The sequence below is a fragment of the Alexandromys fortis genome, unplaced genomic scaffold (genome assembly GCF_014885135.2).
Source record: "Alexandromys fortis isolate MF-2015 unplaced genomic scaffold, M_Fortis_MF-2015_v1.1 scaffold_80, whole genome shotgun sequence".
NCBI lineage: Eukaryota > Metazoa > Chordata > Mammalia > Rodentia > Cricetidae > Alexandromys > Alexandromys fortis.
This window is the reverse complement of record NW_026068174.1, coordinates 7,171,075-7,191,407: the sequence shown is the minus strand read 5'-3', so window position 1 is coordinate 7,191,407 and position 20,333 is coordinate 7,171,075. Positions and strand designations below refer to the sequence as shown.

At 51.9% G+C, this 20,333-nt stretch overlaps 1 protein-coding gene across 7 annotated transcripts in view; it reads right to left on the bottom strand.

Annotated features, from left to right (window-relative positions):
• Positions 1 to 20,333, bottom strand: part of Rph3al (rabphilin 3A like (without C2 domains)) — a 140,192-nt gene that overhangs the window by 7,471 nt on the left and 112,388 nt on the right. For all 7 annotated transcript variants that reach the window (XM_050128853.1, XM_050128857.1, XM_050128859.1 and 4 more), the window contains one exon: positions 15,696 to 15,870. In XM_050128853.1, coding sequence (XP_049984810.1) covers positions 15,696 to 15,870 — 175 coding nt within the window. The remainder of the gene's footprint in view (positions 1 to 15,695; positions 15,871 to 20,333) is intronic.

Sequence of the window (20,333 nt, the reverse complement as noted above, 5' to 3'; positions counted from 1 at the left end):
CGCTTCCATCCTCTACAAGATGTCAGGAGTGGCTAGGGACCAGATCTGGGTCAGGTCGGGGACAAGTGCTGTATTCTGCCACGCTTTGGCTTCCCGCCAGAAGGTAGGAAAGCCCTGGGAGACACTCACTGGTCTGAGAGAGAGCCTGTGGGATGTATCCTCTCCCACATAGGGCTCCCCCCCAAGGCAGGAGGGGGGTTTCCTTCACGGCCACCTGACTTCTGACTCCACTTACTGAAGGCCCTGGCATCCCTGAGATTTCCCCATCATGCTGGGCTCTCATCCTCAGCAGCGGATGGGCAGCTTAGAGCCAGCCAGGCCTGTTTCTCTGGGGATGGGCAGTTTTATCCCCCTCCCAGCTCATTCTTGGATGGATTTGCAATTTGACTGTCACCATGGAAACTCTTGAGTTTTGGTACATGAGGCGGGGTGTGGGGGGGAACTCTTCCTTTTTGGAAAATCTCCCTTGAATGTCTCACAGGACACATGTGGCAGCTGCTGCCCTGTCAAGCCACCTAGCGGGGATGGCTCAGGGGACAGGGGTGGGCACTAGGGCCTGGGGACCTCTCCCCCAGCTCTGCTTAGCCACCACCTCTCTCCATGCTCCCAGGCACCTCTTCAAGATTCATGGCAAAAACCCAGAGACCGACCCAGCAGCTCCCTGGGTGTGAGGTCAGGCCAGTAGCAGACAAGCATCTGCTGCCACACTCTGACTGAGAGATGGGGACACTCTCCCTCATCCTGGTCCATACCACACCCACCTGCCGGGTGCAAAGATGGCGGCAGGCCGTGAGCTTGGGGGACCTTTGGGAGTAGTGACTGTTCTGCTCCAAGGAGCCCGAAGTCTCCAGAAGCTATGGGAGTTAGGGAAGTAGGGAGATATTTCCAACATCCTGCCAAGAAGCGGCAGATGGTGGAAAATTTCACATACTAAAAACAACAAAAAATATTTTTAACGTAAAGGAACGACAACCAGGCCTTGGGGAGGGCACAAGCACCCCCTGTGAGTCCTCCCGGGCTACCAGGCTGACATAGCCCAGATGCAGTTGACCGGGATGGCTGTGGCACCCATAATTCAAGAATAGGTATGTGTATGTGGGGTCCCTGTTTTGGCAGCAGCAGCCGGGGCTCATGGGATGCTGAAGGGGGGCTGCTGAGGCACAGACTCGGGTTTGTGTCCTGCTTTCCCTTCCCAGCTGTGCACCTTTAGGCTGTGCTTAGTAGGGCCGTGGATGAATCATGGTTCCCTTCTAGTGGCTACGAGCATTCAGAGAGAGCAGGGGCCTACATCAGAGGCTCACGGCCCTAGCATGGAGCTAGTTTCCATGCTCCGGGCCTGGGCCCACTTCACAGGGGTGAGGCTGACTCTCCTGAGGGAGTGAGGACCCTCAATTCATGTTTCATAGGAAGAGGAGAGCGCTGCCTGCCTTCAGGGGATGTTTAGAGACTGAGCTGGGATCTAAACCCCTGCCCATCTCTAGGTGGGATCCTTGCTCTCCCACCAAGTTCCTGTCTTACCTCTCAGGAACCCTCCTGCTGCAGATAGCTGGTTCGTCTCTCTTTCCACAAGGGCTCTTCTGTGGCCTCTGAGTTTTTTGCTGCCAGAACCAGGGGCCCTGGCATGGGGGAGGCTGTCTCATGCATACCCACTGCCTTGGCTTGAACTCTGGTTCTGCTTTGAATAACTCTGGGCAAATACCTCACTCTGAGACTCAATTGTCTCATCTGTGAAATGTACAGGAGGAAGAAGTGAAGGAGCGAGTAATTCTCAATAAGACTCGATCCAGCAGGGAAAACAAATACTATACAAGCTGATAGGGAGTCCCTTCAACCCTTGTTTCTACTGCCCAGAGCCCTCTGTCCCAGGAACAGAAGATATAGCCCACCCATTTGGCTGCCTCCACTTCCTGCTTTTCCTGCTCTGACCTCACCTTGCCAGGAGCTACCCCAGGGGAAGGCCAGCTTGTGACCAGAATCCATTTCCTTCCCTGCGCCTGCCCCAGTCCTAGATAAAGCCACCTACTGACTGTACAGGGGGGTAGAGGGGACAGTTTTGCATGGCAGCGAGATCAGCAAGGGGGTAGTTCACCAGGCCAGCAGGACAAATGACCTTAGAGCCCCTGGGTCACCTCAAATGCCACCCTGGAAGTCATTCAAAGGGAAAATGCCGGGCCTCAGCCTGGACAAGGACTAGGGTGGAGGGTGGGAAGCTCCTCGCCATGGACATGGGATAAGTGGGCCCCGAGGGAAGCATGCTGCTCTTGGGGATGGGAGGGGAACAGTGAGCTCATCCTCTGGTTTGTCCCCAAGGCTCCAGCCAGGAAGGAAGATGGCCCAAGGCTGGGGGGAGCCTATTCTCCCAGGAGGGCCTGTTGGCAGCCAGAAAAGGTTTAGTGCCTACCTGTCCTTTCTTCTTGGGACCAGGTGACAGGATGTCATTGTATGCTTCCAACTTGACCTCGTGTGTAGCCAGGGGCAGTCACATGACCCCGTGGAATCCTAGATGAGGTACTGGGGTGTTTTCCTTCCCTGGTACCCCTTCCAGGCTGACCCCAGACAGGAAGGGGGTGGTAGGAAAGCACAGAGATCTCTGACAAGTCCGAGCTGGGGCAAGATGGGGTCCCAGTGCTGGCTTATTCGTTCACATCGATTTTAATTTTCTCTCTCCTTCAGGCTCACAGACAGATAGGAGGCACCAGCTAATGAAGACAAATCCACAGATCAATAGAAATGTGGTTGCCGGTGTGGAAACCCTGTGGTCCCTGACCTCGAATGAGGAGACGGATGGGTAGGTGCGTGGATGGATGGAAGAGCTGCTCCCCCCAGAGAGAACGGGATACAGAGGATGGGGAGTGCATGACAGCGTGGGAGAAACAGCGTTCAGGGAGAGAAGCCAGAGAGAGCTCCCTGAAAGAGGAAGAATTTACAAATGGATGTCATTTAAGCAGCTACCAAAGTAGGCCCGGGTTATTATGCCAGGCCTCCCAGACAGAGTAGAGGGATAGTCAAGACTGGGCAGTGGGCTCTTTATGGATCAGGAAGCTCTTTGGCAGAGGCCCTGAGGAGGGTGGGGGGTGATGAGCTGGCGTGGGTATGCTCTGCCCTGTTAGGGCACAGGTGACTGCTCTGGTTTCTAGCGGACACAAAGCAGGAGTTTGTCTCTCTTGCCCTTCTTGGCTGGCAGGTGACACAAACCTTTGTTTCCTCCTGACTTCAACTTGTGCCTCTTCCGTGGATGTATTATTATTTTGAAAACGGTCTCACTGGGGCTGATTAGATGGCTCAGCGGGTTAAAGGCGCTTGCCACTAACCTGATGACCTGAGTTTGAGATTCAGGATGCTCATGATGGAAGGTGAACACCCGGTCCTGTGAGTTATCCTCTGACCCCACACATAGGAATAGGGATAAAGAAAATCGGATTTTGCCACGTGACCCAGGCTCCTCAACACCCTCCTGCCTCAGTTTCCTAAGAGCTGGGGGTCACAGATATGCATCACCATGTGTGTTCTCACACCCTTTTAAGCCTCTCTTTCTCCTGGGCTCCATGTGTGGGGAGTTCCCTCGGGTCTCTGTTTCTATCATCTATCTCTCGCCCTCCATGTTTCTCTGTCAGTTCTCCATCTAGAGGATGGGACACCTGTCTTGCCTGGATCTGATGAGTCCTCTGGAGGCAACTGAGGCAGGACAAGCCTCTTTCCTGCCCTGCTCCGGGAGGAGGTGAGGAATCAGCTGGGCACCCTCTGCAACGCCAGCCTTGCTCTGGCATGGGCAGGCAGTCTAGGAGAGGAACTGTGTATAGCAGAGTCTGCACTGTTTCCTCCTGGGCTTTATTGGAACCAGGAAGGGCGGGGAGGCCTGGCTCACTCACTTTACCCACATTCCCAAAGGCCATCCAGTCTGGAGCGTGTGGAATTAAGTTGTAGGTTTAGCCAGCAAGGCAGATGGGCGGCGGCAGAGGGTTATACTGTGCTGTGTACACAGAGCTCAGCCCAGCTGGCCCCAGGGGCTGCTCTGTACCCCTGGGCTGCACTTGAATCAGACACAGCTTCCACAAGGGCACGGCACCTCAAGACCTCACCTTGCATCTGGAATTGACGAGTCCGCTGAGTCCATCATTGGGTTTGGGCAAATTAGAGGCGACAGCCATGCCCCTAACCTTCGTGGTGTGGCTAATGAGGGCCTTCTGCTCTAGGAAATCAATTTCTAAGCCAGCACAGACGTTGGGACAGGAAGGGGGCTACTGGGGGGAGGGGGAGGCATGGAGAGGAGGTTCTTCCCTGTTTCCAGCCCCCATTTTGAGACTGCCGTTCAGCAGAACCAAGGGCTCAAAAGGCAGGATGAGACCATATGCATGGGCTTTCCTTCTAAGTATGACTATGGCCATGGCCACACAAGAATGGTGGCCTCTGTGTCCCCGAGAGCTAGCTGAGGCACAGCCCCAGAAGGCTGCAGGCATGTTCCTTCGCCTCTGTACTTAGACTGCCACACACGCTATTTGGACTCTGTATCCTGCGTTCCCTCCTGTAAGTGAGCAAGCGCAGTGCCCATTCCAGACCGTCCTCTTGATGTTTCAGAAGTTCCAGCCCCCTTACAGACTACCATGAGCAACCCTGACTCCATGCAACCGGGCTGCTGGCTACCACAGCCCTCTGCTGGACTTGGCAGAAAGGCAGATGGGCAGCTGGCTCAGAGCCAGGGGTTGCCTTCGGTGAGGCCACAGTGGGCTTGGGAACCAGTTTCTCCTCCCGAGCCTCTGCCATTCAAGTCCCCCGCCCCAGCTGAGGCAAACTTTCTTGACAGAAATGGCAGCCCTGTGCTAGGAAGACCAGGGTCAGTGACTTGGAGGTGCTTCTTAGATGGCTCACTCTGGGTCTTCATCCTCTCTCTGATTGGTCCTTCTTGGTCTGTATAACCTTGTGTATGTTTGGTAGCTTCAGATATCTTTACATTAAAAAAAAATATCCCAGTTACCTCCCACAGCATCCCAGGGCCATAAAATCCCTGTAATGAGATGGGACATGGCAATGATGATGGGTGGTGTCACTGGTGTGTGTGTGGGGGGTGACTGTTAGCTGACACACAGAGGCTGGCCTTCACTGTGTGGGTGGCCTCCCCGAGTGCTCTACGGCGTTTAAAATTCCTCTGTTAGGTAGGGTCCTTACCTTGAACTCCAAGATACTGGAAGAGAACAGACCCTGACCTAGTCCCTCCCCCATCATCCTAACCCCACAGGCCCCAAGAGCTACAGGCTGGCCCAGGGAGCCCTGGCTAGAAGGCTAGGGAGGTGGCTATGTAGTCTCCTCTATGCTCACAGCAGGCACAGAGCTGCTATGGGCAAAGGCCATGTGTCAGAATTAGGTGTAGGGACTCACACATGTGACATGGCCAGGCCCTGCCTTCTACTACCGCGAACTAGGTGGCTGACATGGGAAGCCATGGGAGTCTGCTCATTTTTCTTATAACGCGTGCCCTCTATTTTCTTTCTCTTCACAGAAAGACAAACCCCAGAGGAATTTCTACTTTTCTTTTTCCTTTGTGGTTTGGCGATGGGAGCTGGGGCCTGGTGCGTGCTAGGTAAGCACTCCACCATTGAGTTGCACCCCAGGTTCCCTCCTTAGTAATCACGTATGGCAATACTGGAAGGCTGACAGAGACCATGAGGGGGGCCGCGGACTGGGGCAAACCAGAACACTCCATCACTGAAAGGGGAAGCTGCCACTGTCTGAGAGGGCGGTATTGGCCGACCTTCTGATTTTTAAAAGAGAAGCCAGAACTCCATTTTTTTTTTTCCAAAAAAGTGAGAACCCTCTGCAGTTAAAATATTTAACAGTGCATTTTAAGCAGCCAGCTAGCTCTGGTCACACCCTCACCAGACTGTGACCTGTGATACAGGCAGAGTCTTAGTCCCCAAGGACAGGTGGCAGTCTCCTTTCATCTGTCTGAGCCTGCTGGGGCCCCAGCACCTAACATATCCTTCTAGGCACTTGGAAGGCTGTGGGGGACTCAGGTACCAGGTACAGGACAGTTCAGAGTCCACAGAGGAAGTGTGTTACTGTGTGTGTGCGCTCGCGTGCACGCACACACGCGCACTCCAAGGAGCTTCCAAAGCGCTAATTTCTCAGGAACAGAGAAGGGAAGGAAGGAGGCATAGCAACAGCTGGCTCTGGGCAGTGAGCAATCCTGTCTGAAAATAAAACATTTTACAATCCACAACCGAGGCTCATTAAGAATGAATGGATCGACTGGTATAAATAGCTTGCTGCGTTAAGAAGTCAGGAAGCGGCATATGCGCTCGGTGGAAAATCAGTGGCTATGGAACCTGCTTATTAGCTCAGTCGGCTGCTGCTCTGTGCTAACGAGACAGAGGTCACAGGTTCAAAGCCGCACGGACCGCGTGGCATTCCCAGCCTCAGGCCACAGTTACCTCCCCCGCCCCAGGACTGGAGCTAACATGGGGGCATGACAGGAAGCACATTAGTAGCCCACAGTTGGCTTCCCCCAGTGTCTGGTACAGCAGATCCCTCACTGTAATATCCAGCCTCCCCCAAACGCCTTCTCTGACTAGCAGCTCACTACCCTGTCAGCTATAACACCCTCAGTGCTGTGGCTGGATGGTAATTAATTGGAAGACACTGGGTGCCATCCATTATGTCTGACGGCGACTGGATGCTTAAAGGGTGCTCTGGGCAGAAATGAGGGACCAGTTGCCTCCCTCCTGATTGTGGGTGTGGGTCCATGAGTGTGGATGGGATGCAAGCAGGTACAGAAACTTAAGAGCATGCAGGCTTAGCCTGAGAGGGAGTGGCCAAGAGCACAGACAGGTAGAATAGCTCTGGCTGCCCTTTTGCCACAAAACCCCCTCCTTCAGTAGCCTGGCAGTAACTCCCTTCCTTGAAAAACCCTCTGAGCCATCAGACAGGACAAAGCCAGCTGTGTGGTGACGGAGACAAGAGCGTCACTAGGGGCTGCACTCATGGGAAGAGCCTGGTCCTCGGCCCTCGGTGCCGCAGACAGGCTACGTGACCTTGTGCGACATCCCTCCTCATCCATCACCAAGAGTCAATTTCACCGTCTGCAGCTGCCTTGAGCTTCAAATGAGATAATGACCATGAATCACAGGGTGCCCTGGTCAAGGCCAGCTGCAGCCCCAGTGACTCGGCTTCTCCAGGAGGTGCCCTGGTCAAGGCCAGCTGCAGCCCCAGTGACTACTGTTCTCTAGGAGGTGCCGGCCCCAGGGGCAGGCAATAAGTCAGCTGAGGGAGGGGGCGGGCCACCCTGGAAAAACTCTGCAGATCAGCTGAGCCACACTGCTCACCCCAGATGGAACCCCAATGCTTGCTTCCTCAGGACTCCAGACCCCTCCTGCTTCGGTTCAGGATCTTAAAAACATTGCTTAAAACCTGGTAGCTGATGAAGTGGCATCAAAACCTCATTTTTTTTTTCCTTCTTGAAATTACCAAATGGAACAAATCCAAGACCCTGAAGTACTTTCTAGGGTAGATCTTGAAGGCAGCCAGTACATCATCCAGAAAGAAATGCTTGGATCAGGTGGACTGGGGCTGGGGGGAGGTGGAGCCAGAGGACTCCAGAGACAGGCTTCCTAGAGAGGGAACATGCTAGCCTCTGAGCTTCAGGGAGCTTAAGGCAAATGCAGCTGTGCCAAGCCCTGGCCTTTCTGCTGTCTGCCATTTCTAAAGGGATGGAGAGGCAGAGAGTATGTGTACCTTGTGGGTGGGGGAGAGGGGTAGGCGCTGCTGAAGGGGAGCAATGAGCCACGAGCCCTCAGCACTGGCTCTGCTGCTTGAAACCAGGTGGTACACAATGGCTGGTTCCATTGACCCTGGGGCTGCCCTCGGCCATGCTGGTCCTTGCAGCCCCTGGGGTGAGAATCAGTGTCTCCTCAAGATGAGGCTCCCCTGAGTCACTAACGGGCATCCTTGTCTCAGCTCAGTACCCAAAGCCCAGAAGGTCAGCCCACGTGTCCGACAGCGACATCTACTCCATCCCTAATATTCCCAACGACTGACTGATTTTGAGACAGGGTCTCACTGTGGTGCCTAGGCTGGTCTTGAACTCTGTGGTCAAATGATCCTCCTGCATCAGCTTCTTGAGTAGCGGGGAGTAAAGGCGCAGACCACCCTACCCGGCCCACTATTTTATTCTTAGCATTTAGATCTGTAATGTGTCCCTGCATGCACACGGAAGTTGAATCCCACTAGCTCTGGTTATTAAATCAATATGCCTTTCCCCACAGAGCTGAAAAATCCCTATGTTGGGCTTTCCATGCCTTCTTGGGCCTATTTTACCTTAATTCCCGTCCATTCATCTATTTGTGTATTCTATAATAGCTACTCTAAGTTCCGCGCAAGCTTTTAAATTGAGACATAATTCATACCCTATAAAGTTCGCTCTTCAGGGGGAATACAATGCAGTAGTTTTTAGTGCAGTCATAACACTGGGTAATTGCTAGCACTACTCGATTTCAGAATATGTTCACACTCTGTCCTCACTGGCGGTCTCTCCCCTTCCCCCCATCCTCCCCCACCCCCTGGCGCATTCATCTTGATGTCTATGGGTTTACCTAGCCTGGTTATTTCCTATGAAAGGGATCATATAATGCGTAGCCTTTGACTCTGGCTTCCTTAACTTAGCATGAAGTTTTCCAGGCTCATCCATGTTACAGGACGCACACACATTTATATTATCTGTCTACACACACACACACACACACACACACACACACACACACACACACAGGTAGATCTTATATAACTATAAAAAATGGAAGAATTATGATTTTTTTTTTTCTGGAGCTGGAGAGATGGCTCAGTGGTTAAGAGCATTGCCTGCTCTTCCAAAGATCCTGAGTTCAATTCCCAGCAACCACATGGTGGCTCACAACCATCTGTAATGAGGTCTGGTGCCCTCTTCTGGCCTGCAGACATAGACACAGACAGAATATTGTATACATAATAAATAAATAAATATTAAAAAAAAGATTTTTTTTTTCCCTTTTTGGGACATCGTCTTGCTATGTGGCCCTGGTTGGTTTGGAACTTGCTATGTAGACCAGGCTGGTCTTGAACCCACGAGGCTTCCTCTGCCTCCCAAATACTAGGATTAAACACCTAGCACGATCGAAGAGTTTTACCTGATTTTCTGCTCAGGGCTCATTTTTTTTTCATCCTTTTTGTGGGGGGAATGTTTGTTTCCCCAACCTTAGTTCATGTTGAAGCTCAAAAGCCCAGGAATTTGGAAGAGTTGAGTGAAGCCTAGGGTGGGGCTGGGTCAACAGGATGAACGTTCTCCTGAGCAGAGACCAGAGAGTGTTCCACCCCACTGCCCTCACATGCACAGGCTGAACAAGGCAGCTACCGGGGGCACAAGGGTCGCCAGACGAGACTTGTCAGGACCTTGATCTCGCTCTACCAGCCAGACATGGAAGCAAATCAATTTCTGTAGCTTGAGGCGCACACCCAGTCTGTGGCACTTTGTTACAGCAGCCGAAGCATACTAACACAATAACACTTTAATTTTCTTCATGCTGGTCCCTAGAATTTCCATTTAAAGTCTGCTTCCAGGCATGAAATAATTTCATGTTGCAATTACAAACAGGTCTTCTCACTTCGGCTTTTAGTTAGTCAGTACGGATTAAAGCTACTGATTTTTAAAACTGAATTATCTTTTTGTTTTTTTGAGACAGGGTTTCTCTGTGTAGCCCTGGCTGCCCTGGAACTTGCTCTGTAGATCAGGCTGACTTCAGACTCAGAGATCTGCCTGCCTCTGCCTCCGAAGTGAGTGCCAGGACTAAAGGTGTGTGCCACCACCACCCGGCTAAATTCATTTATCTTTGGCCTTGTCAGTTTCTAGATTTCTTTATTAATCCTAGGGCTTTATTTTGAGTTGATTGATTGCATAAGTCGGCTACAAAGAAGGTAGATTCCTTTGTTCACTTCCATTATTAAGAGCAAGCTGCTTACTTCTTGCTTTACTGCATTAATTAATAACTAGCAAGGGGCAGGAGAGATGGCTCAGAGGTTAAGAGCACTGGCTGCTCTTGCAGAGGACTTGAATTCAGTTCCCAGCACCCACATGGTGGCTCGCAACTGTCTGTAACTCCAACTACTTGGGATCTGACACCCGATCTGGCTTCTGTGGGCACCAGACACACTCACAGTACATAGATACACATGCAGGCAAAACACTCACATACATAAAATAAAACTACAACAAAAACACCTAATGAAGGCCAGAGCATAAGCGTTGGCAGGGGCACTTGCCTCATTCACTCAGGGCCGGGGTTTATCCCAAGTGACTGATAGAAAAATGCCACACAAAACCATACAAGGCCAAACTCTCAAATAGGATCAAATGGTGGAGAGTCTTGATTTGAATTTTGATTGAGCATGGCTTCAGGGCTTTATCGGTTAATAAGATTTGCTTTTGTTTTTAGACACAGGCTTACTCTGTAGCCCTGGCTAGTCTGGAACTCACTAGAACTTAATACGAAACTGAGGCCAGTCTTGAACTCAGAGGCCCTCCGCCTCTACCTCCCAAGTGCTGGGTCCCCTCTAGCCACTCCTGGACCAGAGGCATCTGTGATGTAATGAGAGCATGCGCCACAGGGCCTGGCTTCAGGAAACAATTGGAAAAACAGGACATCTGAATTAAAATCGGTAAATAATAGATGTAGGGAGAACTACTCGGCTGTGGACAGAAAACGATGAAATGTTGTTTTTCCTCCCTGTGCATTGGCCCCGGTTAGAACCCTCAGTAGTGTCACCAGCAGTAAAGATGCATAGCCTCACTGCTGCAGCGTAGATGGCTAGGTTATTACATGGTCCTGAGCTTCCGTTTGCAGCTTTCAGGCCGAAAGATAATTCAAGGTAAAATCTAGAAACATTAAGGTCCATTTATAGAGAGCAGTGAGAACATACCCCAATGCTCATGGGATTTTACTCAGCCACAGAATTGAAGTACAACCTAAATCTAAGTAGAAGTAGCTCATGACCTTCTTGTGACAGGCTGGCATGATGGCACACACCTTTGATCCTGTCATTAGAGACAGAGGTGGTCAGACCTCTGTGATTTTGTGGCTAGCCTGATCTGCACAAAAAGTCCAGGCTAGCCAGGGCTACACAGTGAGGCAGTCTCAAAACAATCAAACAAATGTGACTGCAAAAAAAGTGACTGAGGCACTGGCCAGAAAGAGCCTGTTTATCTCTGTTCCAAAGCAGATTGAAATGCCTACATTCAGTGGGTGTTTGGTTAAGGGCTACGGCGTAAGGACAAACAGAAGACGTTACTGGTTTTCATTCCTTGCTGAATTATTCAACTTGTATTTTTATATTATTAAAAATTAATAAAACCATGGAGGTGGAAGGGAGGGCACCTATCTCGCAAACATCTATTAACTCCTAGATCCCTGTGCATATTGAAAAGCTTGGGGCCAGTGAGATGTCTCTGTGCACTTGCTGTGCAGGGCTGGTGACACCCATGAAAAGGTGGAAGGAGAGATCACACCCCTCCAGCCTCCGCATGTGCATCTTGGCATGTGTGCACTTGCACACACAAATAGCATACATACATGCATGCACACAAATAAAATTAAAACCAAAACCATTCATAACCCATCTCTATTGTTTACCTCTACATTCCCAACAGGGCATGAGAAAGGAAGCGAGAGAGGACTAGGATGTGAGCAGGCGGGGGTGGGAGACATAGGTGCTGGAGCCCAAGGCTTGGGGTCACAGACAGGCTGAAGATGGGGTGAGATGGGACTAGCCTCAGCTCCATGCCTGTGGGAGGAAGGGTGACAGAAGAAGGGTGGCCTGGAGTCCCTGAAGCCCTGGGGCAGGAAGAGAACTTCATGGTGAGAGCAGGTGGCTTCACCAGCCTTCAAGCATCTCTTGGGTCCATCTGGCATCTCATGGACCAGAGGTGCCTGTGATAGAATGAAAGCCCCCACGGCCTCCTTTGCAGGCTCAGGCTTGCTCAGTTGCTCGCCTATCTGTGGAGCCTCTCATCTACCTTGCTCCTGTGCTATGTGCTAAGGTACTGGCCTGCTGAGGACAGATGTGGCCTTGCCACAGGAGTTTGCAGGGTGGTAGGAATGGGACCCACAGTGATGGCTACTCTGACCCCTCCTGAACTCAGCCCAATCGTGAGGCTGCAAGAGCTATGAACACTAGCTGGCCCTAGGTCACAGCCAGAGCTGTGAACCCAGCCAGCTGCCATGACCTTGGGCACCTGAGGTGTGCTAGGGGGAGGGTGGGAAAGTCCCTTTCAGAACTGGAGAGCACCATGGGGATACAGTCTTTAGAGGACCGGACAGATGAGACAGCCCCACACTATACTCCCACGGCTGCCTGATGAGGGCCCTCTGCTCCCTGGAGTCCAACAGACACAGGGGCCAGAACAGCAGCCTCTGCCAGCTCCCAGGATTCATTGAGGCAGGAGTGACAGCACCGTGCCCATAGGTTGCCATGAACCTTGCCTTGAGGTTTACATGAGCTACTACAAAGACACAGGAAGGGATCGGAAGCTCCCTCATCTCAGTCCATAACTCAAGAATGTCCTTAGGTTAGCAGGGCGGTGGTGGCACATGCCTTTAATCCCAGCACTCGGGAGGCAGAGGCAGGTGGATCTCTGGGAGTTCGAGGTCAGCCTGGTCTACAAGAGCTAGTTAGTTCTGGGACAGGCACCAAAGCTACAGAGAAATCCTGTCTCGAAAAACCAAAAAAAAAAAAAAAAAAAAAAAGAATGTCCTTAGGTAAGGATGGCTCCCACACACCAGCTGGTCTAGTCTCACTCAGGTACAGTAGCCGAGGTTATACCCTGTGAGGACATAGCCAGACCTGGGGTAGTCAGGGGACTGCCCTCAGCCAGAACACAGAGACTAACCAGAGCGGGTCCAGACACTGCCCAGCAGCGGCCACAGCAGTTGAAGAGTTCACACCATCGGGTCCATGCGCAGCTCTGGCCAACCCTGCACTGTGGTTTCTATGCTGACAGGACTCTCCTGTCCTCTCCTCCTCTGCCTTCCCAGTGCAGCCCTGCCCTCCCCAGCACCACACACCCTAGGGCGTCTCTCAGTGTGGGCACAGATGTGATCACCAGCAGCTTTCCTTCCCTTCCCTGCTTGCTGCCTGTGGGCCTTCGTGCTGCAAGTCACTTGGGGACCATGGGGCTCCAACAGGCCTGACATAGCAGCCTGAGGGCTCTGCCCCTCATCGCCTCAGAGGGAGAGCCAGTTCCTGCAGATAGCCTCTGTGCTGCCTCTCTTCCAAGTGTGTGGGAATGCTGGCCTCCGCATCTGTGCAGTCAAAAGGCCACCTGTGTCTCCACAGTGGAGGAGGTGCTGGGAGTGCACTTGTGTCCAGGGTATACGTGTGTCTGTGTGTATGAGCATATATGCCAGTCTACATGCAAGTGAACATATGTGTCTGTGACTGTATGGATGTGTGCACCTGTGATCATATGCATGCATATGTGCGCACCTGTGATCATATGAATGCATATGTGTAGAGAGCTGCATGGAACTGCGCCTTAAAGATGGTGCTGGCTTCCGCCCTCCGCGATCCCGAAAGCCAGTGCTCTCAGTGAAAAACAACACCATATATGGCTGAGGCCGGACCCTTGCGATCACCACCCGATGATCGCAAGCTGCTTGCGTGAGTGTGGACCAATGAACGGCGCCCACGTGGCTATCCAGAGTTGGTAGCCCAGGCCTACTTAAGGGCTGGGGGAGGTTTGCCCGGGGAGAGAGAGAGATATCTTCGATTGTAAAAAAAGGTCCTGAATAAAACTGCAGTGAGAAGAGCTCCGGTGTCGTGTGTCATCCTTGCGGGCCGAGGGTGGTCGTGACACATATGTGCGTACCTGTGAACATATGCATGCATATGTGCGTACCTGTGATCATATGCATGCATATGTGCGTACCTGTGATCATATGCATGCATATGTGCGTACCTGTGATCATATGCATGCATATGTGTCTGTGTGGTTATTGGAAGCAGATGTGTGGTGAGGACTCTAAAGTGGGCACTTGGGTCCCGTCTGCCTACACAGGCCTCTTCACAGCCATCCACAGCAACATTCTGAACCTGCTGGTCCATTTGCTGCCATTTCTGAGGTCACATCCCCTTCTTTAGACTGTGGGATAAGGATATACCCAGAGAGCATGTCAGGATGTAAGATGGCTACTTCCTCAGGCTCGGTGGTCATGACATCTCTGTGAGACAGTGTCCCAGCCAGGCTGATCCCCTCAGTCCCCCTACATACAAGAACAGGACATACATACATGCTAGGTCTTCCCCTGCAGCCCTGTGCCCCGCACACCCGTTTGTGGCATCAGAGAAGCTAGGTGCCAGGGAGAGCTGCAGCAGCAGGATGGAGGGAGGGACGGCTATGAGGAAAGTGCCAGGGGACACAAGGGCGGAAATTCCCTGAGAAGGGACAGCGCGTGCCCAACACGGTTTGTTTGCGAGGGTGGCTCACAGGGGCTTCACCTTCCGAGGCCTGCTGCTTAGTGACCTTTACTTTTCTATCACAAACACGTGTTACCCTTTTGATAAGGAAAGAACAGCCCACAAGACATGAAGACAGTCGGGTCATCTCCCAGAGCCCTTTCAAAGCTGCTGCCAGGCCTGTGATCTTGAGGCCACGCTTTCTGAGACAAGCCACCAGCAGGTGACCCCTCTCCCATTGGGCTGAAGTGTGGCCACTGCAGGGCAGAAGCAGCCAGACCCAAAGGGGAAGGGTCTTCCCTAGAGCCCAGCTCTGCTCCTCAGTCTATGTGGCTATAAGATGGTGCTATTGAAGTTGGGTGGTGGTGACACATGCCTTTAATCCCAGCATTCAGGAGACAGAGGCAAGCGAATCTCTGTGAGTTCAAGGCCAGCCTGGTCTACAAGAGCCAGTTCTAGAACAGACTCCAAAGCTACAGAGAAACCCTGTCTCGAAAAACAAACAAAAGATGATGTTACTGAATATCTACTTTGAGAGCCTCCTGCAGTCTCTGTGAGACAGGGACTTTGAAAATCAATCAGAAACACAAAAACACCCACAAGACAGCAGGAGCCCTCTACAGCATCATAGCAGGACACACTCACCTCTGGACAGCCACCCTGACACCAAGTCACCCTGCTCACTAGGCTCTCCCACTCTTGAGAAACAAACAGGCGAAGGGAGGAGGTACTGCAGGCCTGAGAGAGACGATCCCAATACCCCTGCTGACTCCCTAAGGGTCGATGGCTCCCTAGGGAGATGCTTGCCTACTGTGTACAAGGCCTTGGGTTCCAGTCTCAGCACCACAACAAATGGCTCAGTGGTTAAGAGCACTGGATGCGTTTCCAGTGGACCTGGGTTCAATTCTCAGCACCCACATAACAACTCACAACTGTCTGTAACTCCAAGATCGGACACCCTTGCACAGACACACACGCAGGCAAAACACCAATGCGCACAAAATAAAAATAAACAAAAGCTTTTGGAGTGACAAGCCATTCCTGCAAAGAGCCATGGTGCTGCTCTTGCACCTGAGTTACTGCCTTGCTGGGAAAGCAATCCCAGAAGGATCCTCTCTGACTGCCTCTACCGAGCAAGAAGTCACTGTACTTGCGATCAGAGATACGCTCTGTTCAGGAGCAAGCTGGAGCTGAGGACTCCGGGAGCCCCGCGGAGAACATCTTACCTCTCCCTCGGGCCCAAGTATAGACACGGGTGGCTTCAGCGCTCTGAGGCTGGGGTTCTGTGGGCTCCACGGGCAGAGGTCGGAAATGGGGATCATCAGCCCGGCCAGGGGTCTTCAGGGGCAAGATGTACTTGGGGAGCCCTTTGTAGAACCAGGCCCCTGACCTCTTCCAGACCTGTGAAGGAGAGACGCATGCTTAGAGTACAGGAAGTGGCGCTGCCTTGCCCCTGCTTGCTCCCCTCACACAGCCCTGCTGCTCCTCATTTCCTGCTTGTAAGGGATGTTAGGAAAACCATCCATTGCTACTGTGTCTGTCCCATTACCCGCCAGAATCCAAGAGCCTGCCTAGCTACTTTCTGCCCAGCTCAACCCTTCTCCACTTCTAGTACACAAGCAGGAAGTGCTTCAGTTCCTGACCCATCCACCTGGGCTGGGCCCCCCATCGCCAGCTGCCTCACCAGCACCTTCTCTGTCTCTGAGGCTGAGGCTGAACAGGACAGACCGATCCAGTCTTAAGCAGCTGCAATCAGCTGCTCCAGTGCCACTCAGTCATGGATCCTCCCACGACCCATGTTCGAGCCCCAGCTTCTCAAGGAGAATGTCCCCATCCCCATTCTAAGCTAGCTCCCATATAGCATCCCTCTGGGTCACATCATTGTCCCTCAGCAGTGTCTCCGGCCTAGTGAGGCTGCTCCCACAGCAAACATATTGTCTCCTCCTCCTTTTCTACCTCAGCTTTGTGCTTTTGAGGGTCCCAGCCTCCCATGAGCCCCCCCCCCCATTCCACGCAGCCATCAGGGCCTCTCAGAGCTGCTGGGAGGGGACTGGTAGATGACGCTGGCTGGGTCCCATCTCTTCCCCCTTGGAGAAAAACTAAAGTGGGAAGAAGTGTAAAGAAAACAGGGATGGTTGAGAAGGGTACTCAGAAAGCTTCATGGATCCCTAGAAGTTGAGGGTGGCCACCCTTGTCCAGAACAGGAATGACAGTCAGGGAAACCTCTGGGAATCCCTCTGAGTCCTGTCATCTCCAGGATGGCTCCCCTGGCTCCCCTTTCTTGCTTGCCATTGGAAAAATCAATGGCAGGAGAATCAAATGACTGAAACAAGAGGCTGTTTGATCAAGGCACAACCAATCACAGATCCCATGTGTACTGGCTGCAGTGTTGGGTGACTACCAACTTCTCTGAGCTTTGCTCGTTTCATTGGTGAAGCAAAGTAATGCTTGCTAGGCTGGGAGTGCCCAGCACTGCGTCCAGCACCCCACAGGTGCCTTCCTCCTAGAGTTCTGGGAAGGGTGACAGAGGGTTTAAGAAAAAGCCAGGCTAGGCCACATCACAGTATCTGGATGCTCTCTCTTGAGGGATTCTCTACAGACACGGAAAGACTGGAATCTCCAAGAGCCTCAGATTAGAATTCAGAGCAGCAGCTGAGATAAGGCCCCCCAAACCCTTGATACCTACTTCAGGAACAGCCAAGAGCTGCATAATCTTTTTCTGTGAAGGGAATGTGCTTAGATTACTGAGTAAGGAGGACTGGAGCGGGGGAGGGCTGGGGTCACCTTCCCAGAGAAAAGCCAGGCTTGGCTGGTTCCAGGCAGACATTCAGAGTCAGTCCTGGGGCCGTGGCCCAGCTGTTGTGTGCTGCGGACCTTCAGTGTCCTCACCAGCAGGCAGATCTGGGGTGGCACTGTCTCACAGAGTGGATCAGACTCGTGAGTGGACTGAAAACCTCAAAACAGGTGCCCATAGATAATGGTTGTCACCTCGGTCACCCTGTGTGACAAGCACGAACAATGTTATCCTCCAGGGGCCAAACATCCTATTTAAAATGAAGAGCTGGAATCAGAATTCCAGGGCCGGCTGACTGTGAAGTGGCTTCTTACTCCCTAAGTGTCCACGGAGCCACATCTGAACTGTGGCATATTTGAGTAAAAGCTGAGAGAGAGAGGGGAGGAGGGAAAGGGAGGGTGGCAGAGGCACGAGCACACTGTCCCAGGCCACGCACAGTTGGGAAGAACTAGGATGTCACTGAAGGGCTTCTCCGAGCCTTTAAAGTACAAATGCGCACAGCATTCTCCAGCTGGACAAAAGCACACACCAGGCTCTCTACTTAGAATCTGCCTGGTTGGCTTTCTAACGACCCACCCTTCATCCACCTTATACATGCGCACACACACACACTCCCCTCACCTCATCCTTATCTCCACACCCCTATCTTTACCCTATAACTCACCCATCCTTATCCTGCACTCTCTGCACCCACCATCCTTATCCAGCACCCCACCCCATCCTTACCCAAAACGCAACCTCACTCCTCACTCCCATGTCTGCTGCAGAAATAGAACGATAATACGCTGACCACAGCCAGCTCTTGCTGAGGGAGGTACAGACGGTTCTCCCAGGCAAACAAGGGGTCATGGGACTCTCAGGTCCAGAACATAGCACAGTGTACATCACTCAGCCACTGCTGCCTGTACAGAAGGGCCTGCTCTTGGATGGCCCTGTTACAGTTTTGTTTCTTAGGTGGTGCTATGGGATGGGACCCAGGGCCATGGGGTCCATGCGGAAAGCATGCTAGGCGGCACCCTAGCACCGAGGCTCACCAGGGCATAGTCTCTCACCCAACACAGACCGTGGGAGGAATGTTCTCTGGCATCCCTATGAGAAAACCTCCCATGTTTTGATTTCTCAGGACTGGAAACTACTGCGGTTTGAATTCTTGTCTTTTCTCTCTCTGGAGAAAGCTTGATCTCCATGTACGGTGATTGCATTCAGTGGTAGGGCCTTTGGGAGACAGATTAGGTGTGGTCCGGGAGGTGGGTCCTCTGAGGAGGTGTCAGTGGCTTTATCAGAGGAAGAGGAAGCTGAGTCTGCTGGCCCGGGCCTGTGATCCTAGCAGCTCAGGAGGCAGAGGCAGGAAGATCTCTAGTTCCAGGCCTATCTAGGCTAGAGTGAGTTCAAGGATAGCCTGGGCAATTTAGACTGTCTCAAAATTAAAAACAAAAAGAGGGCTGACACTATTGCTTGGTGGCAGAGTGCTTCCCTAAGCCTCTGGGTCTCATCTCTAGGACCAAGGGTAGAGTGCTGATCTGGCAAGATGGCTCGGGGTAAAAGGCACTTGTTGCGACCTGAGCTCAATTCCCAGAACCCATGTGACGGTGGAAGCAGAGAACTGACTCACAAAGTTGTCCTCTGACCCCCCACATGTCCTGCAACACCTGTGCCCCCTACTGTCACACACACACACACACACACACACACACACACACACACACACAACTTTAAAAATCTGGGACTAGAGAGATGGCTCAGCAGTTAAGAGCACTTGCTGCTCTGGCGGAGGACTTAGGTTCAGTTCCCAGCACCCACGTGCTGGCTTACCACCACCTGTAACTCTAGTTCAGGGTGCACAATGCTGTCTTCTGGGATCTGTGGGGTCCTGTATGCACACGGCATACATACATACATACATACGTTCATATTAGCAGCATTCATACACACAAAATTAAATAAATTTTTGTAAAAGGGGTCAGGGAGCTGGTGAGATGGCCAAGTCTGAGGACCTGTCCCACAGTGGAAGGAGAGAGCCAACTCACAGAAGTTGTCCTCCGACTTCTCTATGCATCCTGTATGCAAAAGAAAGCAAAAATGCAAAACCAAGTCTCGCCACAAGACACAGCACGGAGGCCCTCACCAGACACAGGCACCTTGCTCTAGGAATTCCTAGTGCCTAGAAAGGAGCCAAAGAAACCTTTGTACTTTACTAACTGCTCTGTATCTCAGGTGTTTTGTTATCACAACAGAAAACAGACCAAGACAGTCATGCACACTGGCCTAAACCCCACAAAGCACAGGAATGGAGTCTCCTTCCCTCTTCTCAGGGCATACATAGAGTGCCAAAAGTTCCTTGAGGAAGTTTATCAACCCCAGTTTTCAGATGGAAAACTGAGGCTTCAACAAGCTCAGCCACTTGCCTAAAGTCTATGCAGCATAATCTTATTTTTCACAGGGTCTCATGCATCCAGGCTGGCCTCTTCCCCACCATGTATCACAGCAATTGTTCTGTGTTAATAAGAAATGGGAGCCAGGCAGTGGTGGTGCACGCTTTGTCTTTAAACCCAGCACTCAGGAGGCAAAGGCAGAAGTATCTCTGTGAGTTCAAGGCCAGTTGGATCTACAGAGTGAGTTCCAGTACAGCCAGGGTTACACAGAGAAACCCAGTCTCAAAACACAAAAACAAACAAACAAACAAAAATGGTCTCCACCAACACATCTGTCCCTCACCTCCCAGATCAGGTCAGCTGTGTTCTGGTTCAACCTGATGAATCCAGCCCCTGCTGCGGACATTGAACCTGTTCCTGCTCTTTGCCTCCTTGGAACCGGGCTAGGTCTCTTCGCAGTGTACCCATGAGTTCATACTGGCTACAGCCTCAGATCACGCTCAAGGACCTAAGGCATCTCTCCACCTTTAGATGAGATGCCTCACGAGAGAATATCCACCCTGTGCACAGAGACACAGGACAAGGACTGTACCTTTGCTTAGGAACAGTTTCCACGGGAGAGGCATTGTTGGGTCTTGAGGTCACCAAGTTTTTTTAAACAGATTTTTGTATGTAATTTATTTTTATTTTATGTCTAT